The sequence below is a fragment of the Cyclopterus lumpus genome, chromosome 22 (assembly GCF_009769545.1).
Source record: "Cyclopterus lumpus isolate fCycLum1 chromosome 22, fCycLum1.pri, whole genome shotgun sequence".
Taxonomy (NCBI): Eukaryota; Metazoa; Chordata; class Actinopteri; order Perciformes; family Cyclopteridae; genus Cyclopterus; species Cyclopterus lumpus.
Genome location: NC_046987.1, coordinates 20,020,430 through 20,041,287, shown reverse-complemented (window position 1 = coordinate 20,041,287; position 20,858 = coordinate 20,020,430). Strand labels below are relative to the sequence as shown.

Here is a 20,858-nt window from a genome sequence, read left to right as displayed (position 1 = left end):
GCACCTGATTTTGGAGGGTTTCCTTTTTTTTTCCTCCAGTATATTTGTTCTCTCTCTCTCTCTCTCTCTCTCTCTCTCTCACACACACACACACACACACACACACACACACACACACATATCACCCTATAACATTCGCCTATAATCCACTAAACCCAACCCTGACCTACCTTTAACCCAACAGTGTGATCTGTGCCCCCGACTAGGAGGTGAGTGTGTGAACAGTTATTAGCTGTATATTCATATGCATATGGAACACCAGCAATAAACCAAGTAAACATTAAGAACTACATTAAATAAAATAAAACTACATCAGAGTTCAATCTGCTCATTGAAGGAGCAGCTGTTGTTGTTGTTGTTGTTGTTGTTGTTGTTGTCCTTCTAAAACACTCAAAGTGGGCACATATTGAAACGAGCTGACAGCCCGTTCCTACTTTTAGTTTACAAGCTGTTGGACCTTCCACAAACTACATGGATTATGTTTTTCAGCGTGAACATTCAGATGCAAACGATGCGTTTTGCTCAGAAATGTATATTTTTCATATTTCCTCCAAACGTGATGATGGGCAACTCTTTTTCTTTCTTTCTTTCTTTCTTTCTTTTTTTTTGCAGTGACATTATAAAACCGAGTGCCTGGATTTCTCCAACTTTCTGCCATGGCGCACTCCGTGCTATATGAGAAGGAAGCTGCACACTTCAAAAAGCATCTACAAAATATGAAGTTTCTGCCCCTCCGCATGTCAAATATCTCTCTCCTCCAAACACACACACACACACACACACACACGCGCAGTCAGCGGGTCGTTGGACCACACACACACACACACACCATGCAGTGGACAGGCCGCGGTCAGCCAGCACACACGCCGCTCACGAGACGCGCAACAGCGTCCCAACCAATCCGTATCGATCCTCCTGCGCGCGGCTCTGGCCTGCGGTACCGGAGCCCCGTCCTCCGCTTGCTGCTCCGCCGTGTGAACAACACAATGCGGGCATTTTGATGGATAGAACAGCGTGTCCTCTCTCTCCCTCTCTCCCGTGGCTATCCACACACACACACACACACACACACACACACACACACACACACACACACGCATATACGCACAGTGCGCGCAAGCACAGGCAGACCTTGTGTGTTCATATCAAAACCAGAGATGCCCCCCCCCCCCCCCCCCCCCCCCCAGTGGAGAGGCAGACATGGACCGCTTCAGGTCTGCACACATAGGCCCTGGTTGGTAGCCGTGGAGTGGTGACATGTTTTGAGCCCCAGCAGCCAATATAAACCCATCCGGCGACAACGAGCGCAAGACTGGAGCGCGTGCCTTTATGTTCCGCTATTATGCAAATAGGCTACTTCAACACATATAATCCAGAGTGGGTTTTTTGGGGGGTGGGGGGGGGATATAGTGGCTCGTGCGTCCTCAGAGTCCAGCCGAGCTGTATAGGAAAATCTTCCACTGACCCTTTCCCCGGTCCTCCCCTCCCCTCTCTGCCGGCAAAGGGCTGGGGAGGGGGGGGGGGGGGGAAACCGGATTCGTGACACCGATGAAGCCCCCTTCTCCACTGCAGCCGTCCCTCGGTGACGAGAAGCCGGGCTTACGGGAGGCGCACGGACGCGGCACAATTATTATACACAGGGAGGGGAAAAAAATAGCCGAATATCTCCAAACTCACCTCCGAATGCGCTGTATTGGTGATTTAAAGGGCCAGATCCGCTGGTTGCTCAGCCGCTCTGCTCGTTCACTCCCCGTCTTCGCCGAGCCAAACGCCTCCCCCTCCGCTACCACTGTCTGTCCACTCCTCTACCCTCTTCCTCCTCCTCCTCCCTTCCTCCCTTCCTCCCCTCTCTCCTTCTTCCTCACTCCATCTGATCCGGTGACAGCACCTTTAACCCATGAGGGTTAAATACAAACATTCAACATGCAACATTCATTAAAATGAATGCACCCACTAAAACAGGAGAGTTTGGAAGGATTTATTTTCAATAGATATATTTTTATTTTAAGTTGGAGGACCCCTGGTGTCCCATGGACCCCAGGCGTGTACAGCACTGTACATATAATTAAGCGTCGATGGGGTAACACAAACATGTATTTGTCTTTCTCTGCCTGCTCTCATTAGGTCTTTATTTAAATATTAATCGATCCCCTGAAACTTCTATATTTTGGAACCTCGATCTGTCGTAACAATGACTCATTTATTTCGGATCTATTGATATAATTATAGCTCAGATTGCATGAAAATAATCAAATAGATTACTCGAATGTGCCTGGATATTTTCTTTGCATCTGCAATTAATTTAATTACCTTTTACATTTTGATGAGCCTTATATAAAATGATTTATATTTTTATTCTCGTCTATACTGATTATAATATAACATTTGTCTATGATTTTAAAACTTGATATGTGTTTCTCTTATTTTTGCACGATTAACGAATGGAAATATACATAATTAAATTAATTGATTTGACTCATCTATGCATTCAATTAAGATTAAAATGCATGCTCCTAAATGTATATCCATAGTGATTGTTGACTAGTTAGTGCTCAATAAAGTAAACTGGCCTAAAAAAAAAATAATGCTGCAAAAAGTGCATACAATAAGCAATATTTCGCAACTTTACCACGTTGCAAATGCAACCTGCAAGGTGTGTATTTTTCCGCTGGCTGCGTACGTGTCTCCTCTCCACGTGACGCCACATGCGCTGCGCTGCCACGCGGTGGCGCCCTCTCCCCTGCTGTAGTTCCAGTCCAACTCGAGGGGGTGAAGGTGTGGGCCGGGTGCCGCTGTTCCATGGCAGGCCCCCGGGGCAAGCACGCATCCTCCGTTCCCACCGAGCTGCCACGCAGTCCACTCCTCCGCGCGTGGTCATTGGATGTAGATAGCGACGCGGGGATGTAGATAGAGCTGCTCGGACGCGCGCACACGCATCCTCGTGCGCTGTATGGAAACCATGAGCTGCTTATTATAACCACCGGAGAGCTATTTATAACTCACCGAGTACCGCATTGGCCTCATTTCCGTGCACCGACGTGTGAAATTATGCCGATGCCTATACATTTCTCTTTCATTTCCTCACCTTTTAGCCATCTCTTTCTTTCTTTCTTTTTCTCTCTCCCTCCTTCATTTGTCTCCACTCTATTTGCCTCTGTAATCCCCCCCCCCCCCCCCCCCCCCCCCTCTCGCATGTCTTGGAGAGGAGGCAGTGGGGTTACAGTAGATTACAGCATGGGCTCTATAAATGAGGGGTGGAAGCCCATGAGTCACGACTAAAAGATGCTCCCACTGACAGAGGTGGCACACGCACGCGCACACGCACGTACGCACGCACACACTTTTTCCCCCCTTCTTTTTTTGTCCCTGCCTGCTATGAGCCGTCATGCTGCAGACTTTCCCAAATGACCAGAAGCACACGCGTGTGTGCGCGTCTCTCTGCACGCGTGAGTTTTGCGCGTGCACGCGAGCATCGTAGTCTCATTAGGATCCATGCAGCGGAGGGCTTCGCCACATGGCCCTCGGGGGTGAGAGTTTCGTGTCGTTCCGCGTTGTTATACACTCCGGCGTGTCGCAACGCATCTCTGTCCCCACCAGGGTCACCACGCACGTCACGCTGTCTCCATGGCAACCGCGCCGAGCGCAGCATCCCCGAGCAGATGTTAGAGGGTTAAGAGTGAAGGGAGGCGGCGAATGCATCTCTCTCTCTCTCTCTCTCTCTCTCTCTCTCTCTCTCTCTCTCTCTTTTACTTTATATTCCACCTCAGTTCACTCCACTGGCATTTATTCTACAGCTTTACTTGTTTGCAGGATGAGTTTATAGTTCAAACGAGATCTATCATGACCAAATACTATAAACCCTATTTACACATAATGCATCAGTAATAATAATCAAATGATATTATGTATATATATATATATATATATATAACATAAATAAATATAATATAATATATATTGGGTCGTGACCGAAAGAACGAGATCTCGGATACAAGCGGCCGAAATGAGCTTCCTCCGTAGGGTGGCCGGGCTCAGCCTTAGAGATAAGGAGCTCGGACATCAGGGGGGAGCTTGGAGTCGAGTCGCTGCTCCTTCGTGTCCAAAGGAGTCAGCTGAGGTGGTTCATCTAGTCAGGATGCCTCCTGGACGCCTCCCATTAGAGGTTTTCCGGGCACGTCCAACTGGTAGGAGGCCCCGGGGAAGACCGAGGACACGCTGGAGGGATTATATCTCCCGGCTGGCCTTGGAACGCCTCGGGATCCCCCAGAATGAGCTGGAAAGTGTTGCGGGTGAGAGGGAAGCCTGGGTCGGCCTGCTGAACCTGCTGCCACCGCGACCCGACCCCCGGATAAGAGGTGATAATGGATGGATGGATAATATATATAGAAATAATAATAGTTTTGTTCTTTTAACTAAATACTTTCATCCATCCATCCATCCATCCATTTTCAATACCGCTTATCCTCATTAGGGTCGCGGGGCGCTGGAGCCTATCCCAGCTGACATAGGGCGAAGGCAGGGGACACCCTGGACAGGCCGCCAGTCCATCGAGGTGGACTATCAAATAAATAGCCTACATTGAAAATACTTTCAATGTAGGCTATTTATTTGAATTGGAGTATTTTTTTATATTGAAGTATTGCTGCTTTAACAGATTTGAGTAAATCTGTATACTACCTTGGCCACTGTTAGCATGCTAATGTTGTGCTAACTAGCACTAAACACAACGCGGCAGAGGCCGACGAGAACGTCATCAGTTTTGCACGTAAAGTGTTAAACAAATTTAAATGTTAACCAGACGACATGCGATGGAGGAAAAGTCAAGGGTTGACCAATTTAGAGAGAAATTCATCCCGAGCGGGACATAAATGTACGTAGAAAATTTCACGTCAATCCATTTAATAGTCGTTGAGATATTTGACTCAAACTTCATGGAGGATTCATCCTCAGGGAACCATGAACAGCATCAAACCTGCGGCACAGTTGATGCCGAGTCATCGTATACACAATATTTTTAAAAAAGACGAGAAACTCTCCTCTGTTCACATTTTTATTAGGAAAATCATTTTGCAGATTTGATTATTATTATCATCTATATATATGTGTTATTTTCAGTTATTCAGAGGATGCATCAGCACAGTATATCTTAACAGGAAGACTATTGCTAGAATAAATATCTATACATCATAATAAGTTAAATAAATGAATAAAAAAAGTCCCAACAGAGGAAAAAAAATTAAAAAAACAATAGAATAATTTACAAAAATAATAAGTCCTTATTAAAAAGAAATTTAAAAAATATTTGCAAAAAAAACCGAAGCCGTAAAATGCTGCTGAGGAATCTATTTTAACGTATACAAAGATGATTCACAGTTTGTGTCCTTGTTCTCATGCTGGCTGGAACACCAATAGGGACCATGCAGGAATGAAGGGCCAGAGAGACAGGATAGTACCAGAACCACGTCACCCACCCGTCTCCACGCTTCCCCCCGTCTGCTTGTGAGGATCCGAGTGGATCAGACGAGATGTAAAAAAAAAAAGAAAGAAAAAGGGGGGTGAGCCGGAGAGGTCAAACGCGGCACGTTTTTTCTTTCCCCACTCATTCCTCCTTCGACGGGAATGTAAACGGCCCTCGTTGGTAGGAATGAGTTAATATCTATAAGTTAGACTAGAAAAAAAACACGACCTTTCCTGTCTGGTTTTTTTTTTACATGTCACCCACTGCCCTTCGTTTATGTGTCACGGGGGTCGTGTTCCCATCCTGCTGTGTGGAAAGGACACACGCTCTGGGTAAAGTACCCATCAGTGCACCTCAAACAAGGTGAGGTGAACTTCACGTAGATTACCTACTGAGATCCAACGTGTTTCATATTAAACTCATTTAAAATGGCATTATTTAATCTGAAAAACTGTGAAATATTCCCCCAAAAAACTCATTTGTAGTATTATTGAATATTACTTTAATATGCTTCTTTTCACAAATAGCATCATTTAACTGCAGGACATTGTTTTTTTTGTACATTTATTTAATTGCAGCCGTGTGATTGGCTGCTGTTTTGGTCTGATTGAGCAGACAGACAATCACACGACCGGTTGTAACCGGTTTGTCGTGATTGACGGACAAAGTCTCAGTGATGAAAAGTGCTGTTAGAAAATGAACATATTGATTGTGAAACATTTTTTTAAAAAACAGTGACATGACAATGACCTGCAGAAAGCTCATATTGTGAAAAGAAACATTCATCGTGATTATTTCAGAATTTCACATCTTAACTTAATTAATCTAATATTGGTCGCTCTGGGCTTCCGTAGATTTTTTCCCTCTTTTCATGTCAATTAGCCGTTTATCTTGCAGAGACTTAGGACACTTAAAAAAGAAAAAAAGAAAAAAGAAAAGGCCCAATGTTTTAACCGACTTCATCCCAGCTGTAGCTCTCCTGGTTGGCTGTGTTACTTTGAATTTTGGGCACTTTGACCTTTGACCACGAGAAGGAAAAACGCATCTCCACGGCATCCATTCCTCTCCTCTCTCCTCTCTGAAACATGATGTCCTCTGAACACTATTTACAACTATCTACAATCAAGATGTGTGAGCAGGGCTGGCCTTTTCCGTCTGTTTCGGTGCGACCGACTTAGGCGACACCAAAAAAAATAAATGAAAAGGTCTGAGGTATGAATGTGAAGGAAACTCAAAGATGTCAGAGGGGCCGCACAGCTGATTTATAGAAGAGTCGTGGCGACCGTGAGAGAATCTGGCTTCACTGAGAAGGCCTGTGTGAATGTAATATGCATGTATACGTGTGTGTGTGTGTGTGTGTGTGTGTGTGTTTGTGTAGCTAAGAGCATGCAGTTTGTCTATTTGTATTTTCATACGCGCGTGTGTATGTGCGTGTTTGTTCGTCGTAGGAGTGTGAAAGCACTGCGGGGTGACTCATGCAGAAATGTGTGAGCATTCTGCACAGGAACGCTTCAGATATGTGACAGACTTTCCATAAGGTGGTACAGCACACACGTACACACACACACACACACACACACACGCGCGCGCGCGCGCAGGCCAGAGTGAAAGGGATGCAAGTAGGTGACACACACATGGATGCGCTTCGTGGTCACGGGGGCTTCCTCACATGAATCTTACACGGCCTATATAGGTTATTTAATGCACTCCATGATGTGCACGCCGCCTCCCCGCCCCGGATCGTATTCCGAGCGACGGCGAGCTCCCCGCAGACGTCAGCGGGACACAAACGGATCGCACAAAAAAACAAATCTGACCTTCATGTTTATGGTGCACGTGCACCTCACGTGCACCAGAACGGTCTGATAGTTGCACAGATAGCTTCTAGCTTTCTTGACCTCTAGAAGGGCACATCAGGGTCGTACGACACAAACAGCGTCGTACGACTTTGTTTGAAGAAAAATATACATAAATAAATGATGAAAAGAAATAAGAAGAGAGGGTTGGAGTGAGCATCCCTGGTTTGAAGGGTACGTCCCACAATGCTAATCGTTGAGTTTAATATTATCAACCCATTCATTCAGCTTTCAAAATGGGAGGAGAAGAAGAAGAAGAAGAAAAAAAAGATAACTTCAGTAACATATCCACATTTTTGCTAGTATTATTCTGATGGATAGATCTGAAGAGCGGATGTGTCAAATACAACATATGAGTGAGCATCGTTATTAAGCTGTATATTACAGTACATAGAAAAACAAACAACTCCTATACCGTAACAACGTTTCCTGCTTACGGAGGACTTATTCCCAGAAACACAGTTATTTTCTTTACATTTGGGGTTGACATCTTACTTGAAGCTCTGGTAAACATTTCATTCAACTACCGTATGCTTTATTTACAATAACCACGCTGTTTTGAAATAGTGTGAACAACGCAGGAGGGCTTCAAGTCTTCAAGTAAAATGTCACCCTAAAGTGCTCAGATGTTGATTCTGCATTGTGCCACGAACCGGACCAATAAATAACACTCTATATATATATATATCGAGAAGCTACCGGTGAGGACTGGGGGGAATACGTGAAGATGAAAACGAGGAAAAGATACGGAAAAAAGAAAAACACAAATAAATGTACAAATAGATATAATGTTGGTAAAAAAAGTATTGTGCTTTTTTTTTCTTTTTTTTTTTGGCTGTCCAGTGTACAATATTCAGAGCAGGTTGTATTCGACACACAGTGGAGCTATTCAACGGGCTCCAGGAGGATATTCTGTATTGTTAAAACATTAAACATAGGCAAAAACATGACAAGTTACAGTCGCGCGTGTGTGTGTGTGTGTGTGTGTGTGTGTGCGCGCGTGTGTGTGTGTGTGTGATATAAAGTGCAATGTGAGGGCATTGAGGCTGAGTGAGCCCCGTTTGTCTTCATGTCATCAGTCAACAGTGTTACTCGTATTTCTTTTTTTTTACACTTGCATGAATGCATTTGTGCGCATGCTGTGCGTGCGTGTGCGTGCGTGCATGTGCGTGCGTGTGCGTGCGTGTGTGTGTGTGTGTTTCCTGCTTGCCGATGCCTGCATGAGCGTGTGTGTATGCGAGGTGATGTGACCAAACCAACCAAAGAGGAAACAGAATTTTGGCGATTCGGGTTCGAGCTGCACATTTTTTAACATCCATCCCGTGCTTATTTTTTTCTCTGTGTGCTTTTTTGGGGGGTTTTGTTTAAGGAGAACATCTTTCTTTAACCTTCACGTGAACAGGGGGAGTGGGGGGGGGCGACATTCTCGACCTCAGAACCAAAAGAAGTATCCCCCTTTTTTTTGTTGTCTTCCCCAGCTTGGCAATTATTATCCGAGTGGATCATCCTCGGAGACAAGGCAGACTTGTATTTCTATGTGTGATGAAAGTCCAGCTTCTTTTTCACCCGGAGGTATTATACACGAGATGAGAGCTTTAGAAGGACGTTTCTCCGCTTCAGAAGAGGAACGCTTAGCAGATGACTTTTTAAACACGACGACAGCTCCGCGGAGGTTAATTACGGCCTTTTTCTTTTCTCTTTTCTCTTTTTTTACATCTTTCTGAAGGGACAATTAGGACGAGATGAGAAGACTATATGGGCTCAAACGCTGCAGACTTCATCCCCGTTCTCGTGACGGACGCACTGGTTTTTTTTGGGGGCGGGGGGGGGGGGCGGGCGCTTGTGCAGACAAGATGGAACATATAGTAATATCCCATGTTTCAGGAGAGGCTGCAGCTGATTTATGGTCCTTCACGCCATCTCAAAACCTTCTGCGCTTGATGGACACCTCAGTCTCTTCAATTAGTGTTTTCTACCAGATGAGTGAGCTCGACTAACTTTGTCGTCTCTGTTACATATACATTACATTTCTCTATATTTGTTATAGTATGGGGAAGGGGGGTGAGGGTGCTGGAGCAGGGAGGGACGGGGGGTGGGGGGTTGGGGGGGTGGGGCAGTCTCTGGTATTCATTGCAGTCCAGGGTCTTGATGAGCTCCTCAAACAGGTTTTTGTGGCACTGGGATGATGCAAAAGTCCACTCCCACGCTCCTTCCGACTATACGGCTGACGTCCAAAGGTTCATTCTTCTCCGACGCACTCTCCCCCCCCCCCCCCCCCCCCCCCCCCCCCCCCCCCCCCAGCTGCTCTCCATTTAGCAGAATGCACATTGGGTGTACGATGAGGAACTTAAATCCAGTATGTTAACAAAAATAACTGCCGAGTTGTGTTTTTGCACCAGTCAAACGGAGGAGGATGTGGATGATGAGATTCCTGCTACCTTCCCAGACATTTGGCCTCTGAGCGATTCCTTCAGCGAGTCCCTCCAATCCCTCGTCTTCCTTACTTTGCTTCCTCCCTCCCCCTCCCCCTCTCCACCTCCACCTCCCCCTCGTGGATTTACATCACGCTGCATTTGCCCTTCAGTCTCTCGGCGCGGGACTGCTTCCCTGAGCGCTTGCCGTCGATGTTGAGGCTCATGTTCCTCTTCTTGTCCAGGTTCAGGAGCTCCTGGAAGAGCTCGGTTACGTTGTGGTTGGTCTTGGCCGACGTCTCCATGAAGGCGCACTTCCACTGGTTGGCCTGGGCCTCCCCGTCCTTGGTCTCCACCTCCCGCAGGGTCTCGTCGCTCTTGTTGCCCACGAGCATGATGGGGATGGCCTCCACGTTGCCCTTTATGGCCAAGACCTGCAGAGGAGAAGAGCGGCGCTACGTTTATCTTCTGGTGAGGGCACAGGAAATGTGCCCACATTTATATGACACGGTATTTATCATTGTTCATGTCACATTTCTGACGATTATTCGATTTTCTGTCAAGCTCATTTTGATGCCCGGAATTGTGCGACCAAAAATAAAGTTGATTGTTAATATTTATAAACTGACAAAACAGCCGTGAATTAGCCTTTTCAACAAGTCATCAAAGTGAAAGATTGATCCCGTATTTCCATTATGAATTTGAGTTATAATACGTGCAAACACACACACACACACGCACACACACACGCACACACACACCTGTTGGTAAATGGGTTTGAGCTCCTCCAGGGACTGTTTGCTGGTGATGGAGTAGACGAGGATGAAGGCGTGGCCTTTGGAGATGGACAGGCGCTGCATGGCGGGGAACTGGTGGCTCCCCGTGGTGTCGGTGATCTGGAGGGTGCACACGCTCTTATCGCAGCTGATCACCTGGCGGTAGGTGTCCTCCACCGTGGGGATGTAGGTGTCCCTGAAGGTGCCCTTCACGAAGCGCAGCACCAGGGAGCTCTTCCCTACTCCCCCGGCCCCGAACACCACCACCCGATAGTCGTTGCTCTGCTCCGGCATTCTGCCCCCCTCAGGCTTAAGACAGTGTTACACCTGTGATGTCGAGGGTTTGGGGGATGGGGTGGGGTGGGGGGAGGAGGGAGAGGGATGGCGAATTTAGCAAAGAGGAATTCTAGCAAATCAGCAGATCACAAAGCAGATGGAGGAACAGGAAGTGGAGCGCCGCTGGGACTCGACCTCAGGACCAGTGGGTGTGAAAGCACTCTGACCGTGAGCCAGACTACAGAGTAGAGAGGACGAGGTCGGTGAGGAAGTGAGTCACCTGACGCAGACATCCCCCCCTCCCCCCCCCCCCACACACACACACACACCCATCAATACTGTTCGCAGAGTCACGGTTTCTCAGTTTCAACCCTCCCCCTCATTCAGCATCAAACCCCCGGAAGAGACGGAGAGTCCTTAAAGCACGGAGAGAAAAACAATAACATGAACTCATGTATAATGCAGCGGGCTTTGAAAAAATGAGTTGAATCAACAACAAGCCGCGAACACAACAACAGAACATTGCTAGCGTCACAAAAAAAAAAAAAGCAGCAGATACAGGACACAGGCCTGCTGCATTGGGTTACGTGTGTGTGTGTGTGTGTGTGTGTGTGTGTGTGTGTGTGTGTGTGTACATACTGTATCTTTGATGTCAGCAAGCACAACCAGTGAAAATGTAAATGAAAACCAATTAAAGCCACTCTCATCAATATGTGCATACTAATAATTGATCAGATAACTACGTATATGTGGAGAGATATCGCGTCTATGTGAGAAATAAGCAGGATAACCTCAGGCTCTGCAGGACTGTGCAGCTCTCAGAGCCTTGAGGTGGTCTTCCAGCTCATTGTTGTGGTGTTGCAGACCCTGTTTTGGGGCCAGTCTCTTTTCTGGCCTTGTTTCACGCAGCTGTTCCTAAAGCTATAGGAGTTAACGGAGATCCAAAAAGAAAGAGCAAATGAGAGTGGACTATTGGATTTTAATTCACCAGTTGGACATAAACACGTCTCAAAATGAATGATGATGAAGTTGGGTGCATGAGCGTAAGAAAGGGGGCCGGTGTGAAGGATTCTGGGGCATCTAGCGGTGGTTGGCTGACATAGAACAGCAAAAAGCCCCCGATGTGTCCGGTCTGGGGGCCGGACCCACTCCATTTAGGTATAAACGGCTCATTCAGATAACCTAAAACTTATGTTCAGGTGGTTATACACTAAAGAAACATCTTTTTTTATATACATTACGTTATATTATCCTACACACCTTTTTAAAGGGTTAAATATGTGTTTTACAGCTTGATGCGCAGCCCTCGAGTGCCCAAAGAACATCATACTGACGCTGGTTTCAGGCAAGCCGCGATAAAACACTAACAAACTCGACTCAAAACTACTCCATTGAGTGCAGTCAGGCTGTAAAATATTGAATATAGATGAAAAACAAAAGAATTCCAAACGCTGCGATGAACCCGATTTGCAGTGAAACGGGGACACTGCTCATGGGAAGCGCCTCCGACCCGCTGCAGCTCATGCATATGGACCCCGTGATGTGTTGCCCTCTTCTGTAAAGTGCCCCCGCGTTGTCTCGACCGTGCACGTCCGCGCACGTGAAACGCGTCCTATCCGTTATAAAACGTCCTATCTGTTGCATTATTTATCGGGCCCGGCGGTTTCCAGACTTGCTTGCTTTTTTTTTTCCCATAATAAGAAAAGTCGTTCAGTCGTGATCACGTGCGGCTCTCTAAGCTCCGGCCGTAATGAAACAGTAAATTGACATCAATACCAGATGGAATAAGTGGATTTCTGTCATGCTTGCACTGCTGGAATCCACTATTGATGGCAGGGCCTCTGTAATTGCGTTGCCAGGTTGGAGATAATATCAAAGGGGGGGGGGGGGGGGGGGTGTTCAAAATGAATAGTGATTCAGGGGAGTGACTCCAGAGTTTTATAGTCAATCCATAGCTGCGAGTCTGGGTGTCGTATATATATATAAGCGTTTATTTTGTATTTTTTTATGTGCTGCACACACGGCCACAGTTTAATTTGCAGATGAGCCTCCGTCCTCATACGCCTGCAGACTGTGGAGAAACTCTTCTGAGATGGTGAAGGATACAAACTACATGTTGTTAATAAACAAGATGTGTGTGCAGATTCGGAGATAAATGGCGTAAAGCTGCAATAACTGATTTTGATGTGGTGATGTTAGTTCTGTAAGTGGAGGGGAAACACACTCCAGGATGATCCGCCATGCAGTCCTTCCTCTAAAGCTTCAGTTTCAGTGTTTTCATTTTCCCCGGCTCCCGTTGAAGTTCATTCTCAGAGCTTTTTTTTGGGGGGGGGGGGGGGGGGGGGAGCAGGCAGCTGTTTACAGCACAGACGTGAACAAAAACAACAGAGAGACAATGATAGCATTGAGCTGGAGAACAAAGTGGAGCATTTAAACAGAGACGAATATTCCCAGAGTGAGTCAGCGGAGGACAAAGAACAGAGCTAAAAAATAAGAGTGAATTATGGACACAACTATTATAATACGTGATCGGCAGTAAAGATCTGATGAATTTGTCATTCAAGCGGCCCAAAAAAATGAATTGATGCAAGTTGAGAGATCTGGGGAGAGGTCAAAGGGTCAAAGTTCAGAGCCTGAGCCTCTTTATTTTGAGCTAAAGCTCGACGTGAAACTTCGATAAATGGTCAAAAACAATCCCGGCCTCGCGCACGCGGGATGAACTCGTAGGTCAAAGTCGACCCGATAAGTCCGTCGTCTGTAAACCGTGACGGTTTCTACGCATCGTCTTCTTTTCCGTCTTCCAAATACATTTTTTACAGGCGAGATGTATTCTTATCGCTATGTTCACAGGAGAGAATTCAACAAAGCTAAATATCTAAAAAAAAATGAAGTGTGGACTGGTAGGATTTCTGTGTTTTAAAGCAACATATTCCTTTTATTTGTCCTCCTTCCTCTTAATTTATGCGTCTTGTTCCTCTGTGACCTGCTGGCCCCCTTTCTCCTCCTTTTCGTCTCCTGCTCCCTAACTCCCCGGGCCTCCTCCGTGCCCGTTTGATCGTTAACCCCCTCCCCCCCCCCCCCCCCCCGTCAGTCTGTCATCCTCCCCTCGACCCCCCCAGGGTGCCCGTCTGGTTCTTGTGTGTTGGAGGATTTCAGCTCCGCGACAACATCAAAACCTTCTTCCGCTCCCCTCCCGTCTTTCACCTGAACTAAAATTAGCCGCCTCCGTCCTTCTGTCAGCAGCTATAACTGCACACACAGGTGCAACACACACACACACACACACACACAAACTCACACACACACACACACACACTCACACAAACACATACGCGCTCCTTCAACATTTGTCCTTGACAGCAGGCCTCGGAGATTAACGACACTCCTCCAGTACTCAAGCTGCCTCTCTCCTCCTCTCCCCCTCCTCCTCGGCTCTTGTTTTATTTTAAATGAGAGGAGCTGCAGTTTTCTTAATGAATTAATGGCACACACACACACACACACACACACACACACACTATATATAAATGCATTGTTGGCAGCGCAGTCCAAATCCCATTAGCGAATATCTTCTGGCGCAGACCGACCCCAGGGTCTCCTCCGGGTGGTTTTATTTTGAAAAGCAAGGAAATGTCACCTTTTTGTGTGTGTGTGTGTGTGTGTGTGTGGGGGGGGGGGGGGGTAGATATATGCACATAATTTCCCCCTCAAGAGAGCTGCTTACGCAGCGGCACAAAGGATGCGCATTAACATCAAAACACACAACGCCACGGATCAAGAGCGCCATTAGAGCGGCCTGCACGGTGTCTGGAGGAGGAGGCCATTCTCATAGTGCTGAGGACACACACACACACACACACATACACACACACACACACACACACTATATAAGCAAGACCTTTTTGATGGCATCTGACGCAACATTTCTGCAGATTTCAGACACTGTGTGTGTGTGCGCGCGTGTGTGTGTGTGTGTGTGTGTGTGTTACAAGAGGAATTAATCTGCTTTTTTTTCTTATAGCTATAGCAGTTTTAAGACGCTGGCTTTTTTTCCCCATTAGTTTAAGAGCAGGCGGTGGATTTAAATACGGTATTAAACATTATGTGTGTGTGTGTGTGTGTGTGTGTGTGTGTGTGTGTGTGTGTGTGTGGTGGAGGGAAATCCATCAGTGCTAAATCTATGCATATATGACCACTCGTTGGATTTGGTGTTATACGTGTGTTTTGATGTAAAAATGTACTTGTTTTAAAAAATATTATATAATAATATCATTCAAAATATTAGTTTTTGTTATACATGATTGGCTGAAATATCGCTTTGCAAGTTTTAGATCCCTCTGAGCTCGTTCCCTATCGTCGGATGGAAACTCAAATGCAACACGATGACGGTGCATGAATTTAAAGTTATGGATTGACATTTTGGGGAAATACTCCCATTAGGTCTTGAATGTCATTTGGTAAATCCAGGCCCACTAATTGCCCGGCAACCTTACTGCGTAAAAGTCACTGCATGCGGACAAAAAGTAGATATCGTCTTCCCGTAACCTTCTGCGAGAGCACAAATTAATATAATGTGGTAATTAGAGAGGTTTAGGAGGTGTTAACGGGCGGGTTTCGTGACCAATGGGCGGAGCCTGGGGAGCTATTACCCCCCCCCCATTTCCAGTCTTAAGGTAACTGGCTGCTGGCTGCGGCCTCGTATTTAACTACAGTTGTATATATAAGAAGTGGACCCGTTGGTTTGTGGAGAGACGTTTTGAAGCCTCGGGTTTCGGCATTTTGGCCGCCACCATCTTGGTTTTTGGCCTTCGCCATTCAGTTTGTTCAGAACTGACCTGAGAGGGCGGAGTTACGTACAAGCGGACGCTTAATGAGACCAACATGTTAGAATTAACTTAAAACACATTGTGAAAGGATTGAAGTGGTAAGACAACTCTTAGACCTGTCAATCACCTTGTAGCCCCGCCCCTAAAGCATACCCTGCTTTATGGTCTGTTTGACTATAAATTACCATAATTTACTAAATGAACATTGTGCTGTATTGAAGAAGACTTGAAACTAGAGATTGAGACCAAAAACTCATGTTTACAATGTTTACTGAGGGAATAAATCAAGAGGAGTAGAGTCATTTATATAGACTTCTATACAACCAGAGGAGTCGCCCCCTGGTGGTCTGGAGAGAGAATGCCGCTTTGACACATGAAGCATAGACTTCTATACAACCAGAGGAGTCACCCCCTGGTGGTCAGTAGAGAGAATGCAGCTTTAACACATGAAGCACAGACTTCTATACAACCAGAGGAGTCGCCCCCTGGTGGTCAGTAGAGAGAATGCAGCTTTAACAAATGAAGCATAGACTTCTATACAACCAGAGGAGTCGCCTCCTGGTGGTCAGTAGAGAGAATGCAGCTTTAACACATGAAGCATAGACTTCTATACAACCAGAGGAGTCGCCCCCTGGTGGTCAGTAGAGAGAATGCAGCTTTAACAAATGAAGCATAGACTTCTATACAACCAGAGGAGTCGCCTCCTGGTGGTCAGTAGAGAGAATGCAGCTTTAACAAATGAAGCATAGACTTCTATACAACCAGAGGAGTCGCCCCCTGGTGGTCAGTAGAGAGAATGCAGCTTTAACACATGAAGCACAGACTTCTATACAACCAGAGGAGTCGCCCCCTGGTGGTCAGGAGAGAGAATGCAGCTTTAACAAATGAAGCATAGACTTCTAAAATATACAATTTAAACGTCTAATCCTATTTCTCTTATTTGCATTTAAACCCTGCATTACATCATTCAATAACTTCAAAAGGAGGATAATGTGTGTGTGTGTGTGTGTGTATAACAATACCTTTGGGTAAGGCTTGAGGTGTGTGAGACCAAAGGGGCGTGTCTTCCTCTCATCAGTGTCAATCCATACCGTGATTGAGCATCCACACGGAGGATGTGCCTCAGACCGTCCAGCAGATTGCAGCACTGTGGTCTTGGCTTAGTAGCTAATCATTGAGCTTAACCTCCTCTGTGCTGCCAGCCTACTCTGCATTGACCCAATTACAGGACTTAAGATACCGGCGGCCTGAAGCCCTCCGATACTCCACCAACATCCCCCCTTTTGACCCGGCATGACACCGTGGCGTTGGGAACATCCGCAGAGCCGGACACAGAAAACAATGCGGGGGGGGGGGACATTTAATCTCTCGGTACCCACAACGCCAAGTTGGACCGGGAGGTTCTGCTGCATTAGAACCATCCATCAAGCGGAGAACAGCCTCCAGGAATTTCCCCCCATCAGCACAATTTTGTTTTGTTGTTGTGCAAAATCACCGGTGAGCTCGTGCACACAATTTAGGCTTTCCCCCTGGATGACTCACAACCCCAACAAGTTGTATTACTTCCACCAGACCAGAACATTTAGCATTCCAGGGGGGGGGGGGGGGGGGGGGGGGGGTTAATATCTCAGAAAAGGCTCCTTGAGCAGCTACTGTGTCTGTTTAAAGTGCAACCAAAGAAATGAAGTAGTTTGTAGTAGTTGAAGTTTAATTAGTATTAAAAAGATAGGGATACAATAATGAATTAATATATGAATTCAAAGGTTGCGGACAGCTCTAAGGGGACTTATTTATCGACACTTGAGCCCTTATCATAAAACAAGAGGGGTGAATTTCAAACTAGTTGCAAAAAAACCAATAAAAGTGCTCGAGGTGACTGGAAGTCAATTAAAATCTCGCCGTGAGACGCTTCAAGGTTACATCTTCTTCTTTTTTTAAACAATCGAACAACTAAATGAGATTTGATTCCTGAGCTGTAATCAAAAAACCTCCCGAAACCGTAATCAGACGTGACTGGATGCGACGTGGCCGTGTAATTAGTCCTCGAGTGTGTATTAGCGCTCCAGCCCGTCTGGTGAAGTCTGCGTCATGTGTTTAAATAACGTTTTCTTAGAGAAAGCTCTGTTCTCAGAAGGATGGAGGCCGCCGACCCCGACCGAAGCACTAATTGCAGACCGCTGGAGTGCGTCGCCGTGCCCGCAGTGAGCAGACAGGGTCGGTGTGCTTTTGGATCGACTCGAAAGGCATTAAAATAATAATAATAATACCCACTTGATCCACGTCTTGATAACGACGTATGGACACCGAGGGGAATCCCCGCTGCAGACTGCCCGTGACGCTCCACGTGAAGTTAAAACGGATTTAAACATGGACAGTGGACCCGAGCAGCCCCGTCCCATGGCCTTCTTATTAGTTACGCACCATCCGGGGGCCACTGTGTTTAATGAAGACTGCGTAGACCTTTCAAACGGAGCCGTCAGAACAACTGGAACACTTCCCATTGATCAGCATGCGGTTATATTTAGCTGCGGAGTGTCTCACCGGCGAGGCTGCAGACCAGACGTGTGCTGTCAAAGCAACAGACAGGGAGTGAGCATCACGGGGAGCCGGACTATTACTTTAAAAAAGAACAAGATCTGTGGAGGCTCAGTTTGAGAAGAGAAGACGTTTTTTGGGTTCATGCTTTTCAAGCTTGAAATTGTATACGCCGTGACTATTATCTATACCCTTTAAAACGTCACAGAGGGGCTGCTAGGGTTGCGTAATATACCGCCTGTGTCAAAATGCACACGTGTTTAACTCATTGACGAATGGCTGCCGTCCTAAAAGAAAGAAAAACTACTTTTCTTTTAATGAAATGCAATGAAAAGGACATTAATAGGATAAATACCAATATCATTCATCCAAAAATAATACTAATAATGAATACAATTTACGTTTTTTTGTATTCACTGAAGCCACAACACTCGTGTGTGAACATCTGCCCCAACAGAATTTGGGGGGAAGAACGGAATCTCATCAGCACCCTCTCTCTCTCTCTCTCTCTCTTTCTCTCTTTCTCTCTCTCTCTCTCTCTCTCTCTCTCTCTCTCTCTCTCTCTCCGCTTTATTGGCATGGATGTTGCAACAACAATATGGCCAAAGCACCAAGACATACACAACAAAATATACAATTCATATGGATAATAATAATAATGACATAAATAACTACATTCATTCTCTCTCTCTCTCTCATTGTTGCCATGTATTGAGTCATTTCTTTGTCCTGCCTGAGCCTCAGAAGTGTTGTTATGCAACCGCGCTGAGGCCATTCACACACTTATCTCCTGCATGCTGTAGCACAGTGTGTGTGCATCTCTATGCTCCCAGCCGCACACTTCAAAGCTTAATCACAGGATTTACGCCACACACACACACACACACACACACACACACACACACGCACACACACACATGACTGGCAGTGTTCAATGCATACAGGAAGTTGAGTCACATATTCATATTCACACTCCCACACACACACACACACACACACGCACACACACACACACATGCAGAAGGCCTTTTTTTCGTGTGTCATGATGGTTCTCCTCTCTGGGTCACGTGACCTGCACAACAACCGTCACACATCAGAGAGAGGCGAGAGAGAGAGAGAGAGAGAGATATGATCCAGATGGAGGATTAACCGTGACATTTTCCACAGAAATCGGTGGCTCGATGCGTCACGTTGGCGTCATCATTAGTGCACACACACACACACACACACACACACACACACACACACACATGTCTCTATGTTTGACGTGCATCGATGCGTGTGTGCAACTGTGTGTAGCTTATAGCACGAGACGGCATGTGGTCAGGGAGGGGTGGATGGAGAGGTCCGCAGATTGGTGCGCATGCAGCGCCATTACAGACCATGCCTCCTCCGGCTCGGTTCATTCATAAATACCAGAGGATCGCCATCTCGCAACGGTGCCATCATGTTCGCAGTCGCAGCGAACCCCCCCCCCCCCCCCGCCCCCACCCCTCCCCTCTCCTCCCCCCTCCTCCCTTTACTCATCAAAGCAATATCATAAACCCACCACCCTCGCATATCTGCCATCTCTCTCTCTCTCTCTCTCTCTCTCTCTCACCCCCCTGCTGACTGCCAATATGGCTGCATACATATTCCCACGACCGAGGTTATCAAACACAAACGTGCCAGGTGCGGATGCGATATTTAAAAAAGATTAAGACAACAACAACAACAACAACAACAACAACAACAACAAAAACCCGGATGCGTAAAGAAAAACGAGACGCGGTGTCCCGGAATCGGCCGAGCACCGGGGGGATCGCGTGCGCTCCGCAGACAGCCGGGGCAGCAGCAGCAGCAGAAGAAGAAGAAGAAGCACCGCGGCGGTTATCGTCGAGACGCGGGCACGAGCATCACCTCCGTACCTGGTCGTGGATGGCAGCTCCGCTTCAGGCTCGTCCTCGGTTCAGAAGGATGTCTTAGAGCATTTTACACGGTTCATGTAGAGCTCATGTCGTCCGATTCCCAAACACACCACCACAGCAGACTCTCTCTCTCTCTCTCTCTCTTCTCGCTCTCTCTCCTCCTCCTCTTCCTCTTCCTCTCCCTCTCTCTCTCTCGCAGATAGGACGTGGGAGGTGCTATGCCCTCTCCCTTTTCTGTCCACACTTGATTTTTCTTTCAGTTCATATACACTTCCTATTGGTTGGATGCCAGCAAACATTTGTTTTAATTAATTTAAAAAAAGAAGCAATATAAGACAAGATTCTCTCTTCTAGAGGAATTTCACCACGAGGTCATATTTTAAAAAAAAAGGATGAATGAACGGAAGAAAATGGCAATAATAACGAGACGCATGCCGCCTCTCGAATAATATGTTGTATACAATATATGAACAAATACATATTGATGGCTCCAGAGCAACAGATCAGAGGGTGTTGCGCAATTGATTCGTCACATTCACGGTGTGAGCAGAGGCCCCATTTAATTTCCAAAATGATTGATGTTTTTTCAACCGAATCGCCAGATGTGCCCACGGGTCCAATGCAGTTAAAGTAAAAGACAACGTGGAATCTTGAGTGAATCTCAAGAGATCAGAATTGTTGGATTAATGTGACTATTTTTGACTATATGTGTGTTTTGAACACAACATATAGTCACCTTTTTAACATGAATAATACATGAAATCATGAATCAAATCAGGCCTCATAACTATCAATAAAACAGGGGTATGAAGA

At 46.3% G+C, this 20,858-nt stretch overlaps 2 protein-coding genes across 3 annotated transcripts in view; both read right to left on the bottom strand.

The window, feature by feature from the left end:
* The window catches only part of gng7 (guanine nucleotide binding protein (G protein), gamma 7), a 6,112-nt gene extending 2,530 nt beyond the window's left edge, over nt 1-3,582 (bottom strand). Inside the window, exon 1 of one of the 2 annotated variants that reach the window (XM_034563611.1) lies at nt 3,563-3,582. In XM_034563611.1, coding sequence (XP_034419502.1) covers nt 3,563-3,582 — 20 coding nt within the window. Of the gene's footprint in view, nt 1-1,677; nt 1,767-3,562 lie in introns of those variants that run through there. The other variant, XM_034563612.1, reaches the window with a different exon arrangement.
* A 6,289-nt stretch (nt 3,583-9,871) lies between these two features.
* On the bottom strand, nt 9,872-20,200 carry diras1b (DIRAS family, GTP-binding RAS-like 1b). The gene is made up of 3 exons (XM_034563518.1): nt 20,046-20,200; nt 10,487-10,828; nt 9,872-10,159 (listed from the first exon to the last, which is right to left on the bottom strand). The coding sequence occupies exons 2-3, from the start codon at nt 10,793-10,795 to the stop codon at nt 9,872-9,874; spliced, it is 597 nt and encodes a 198-aa protein (XP_034419409.1). The 5' UTR covers nt 10,796-10,828; nt 20,046-20,200.
* Nucleotides 20,201-20,858: the final 658 nt, after the last annotated feature.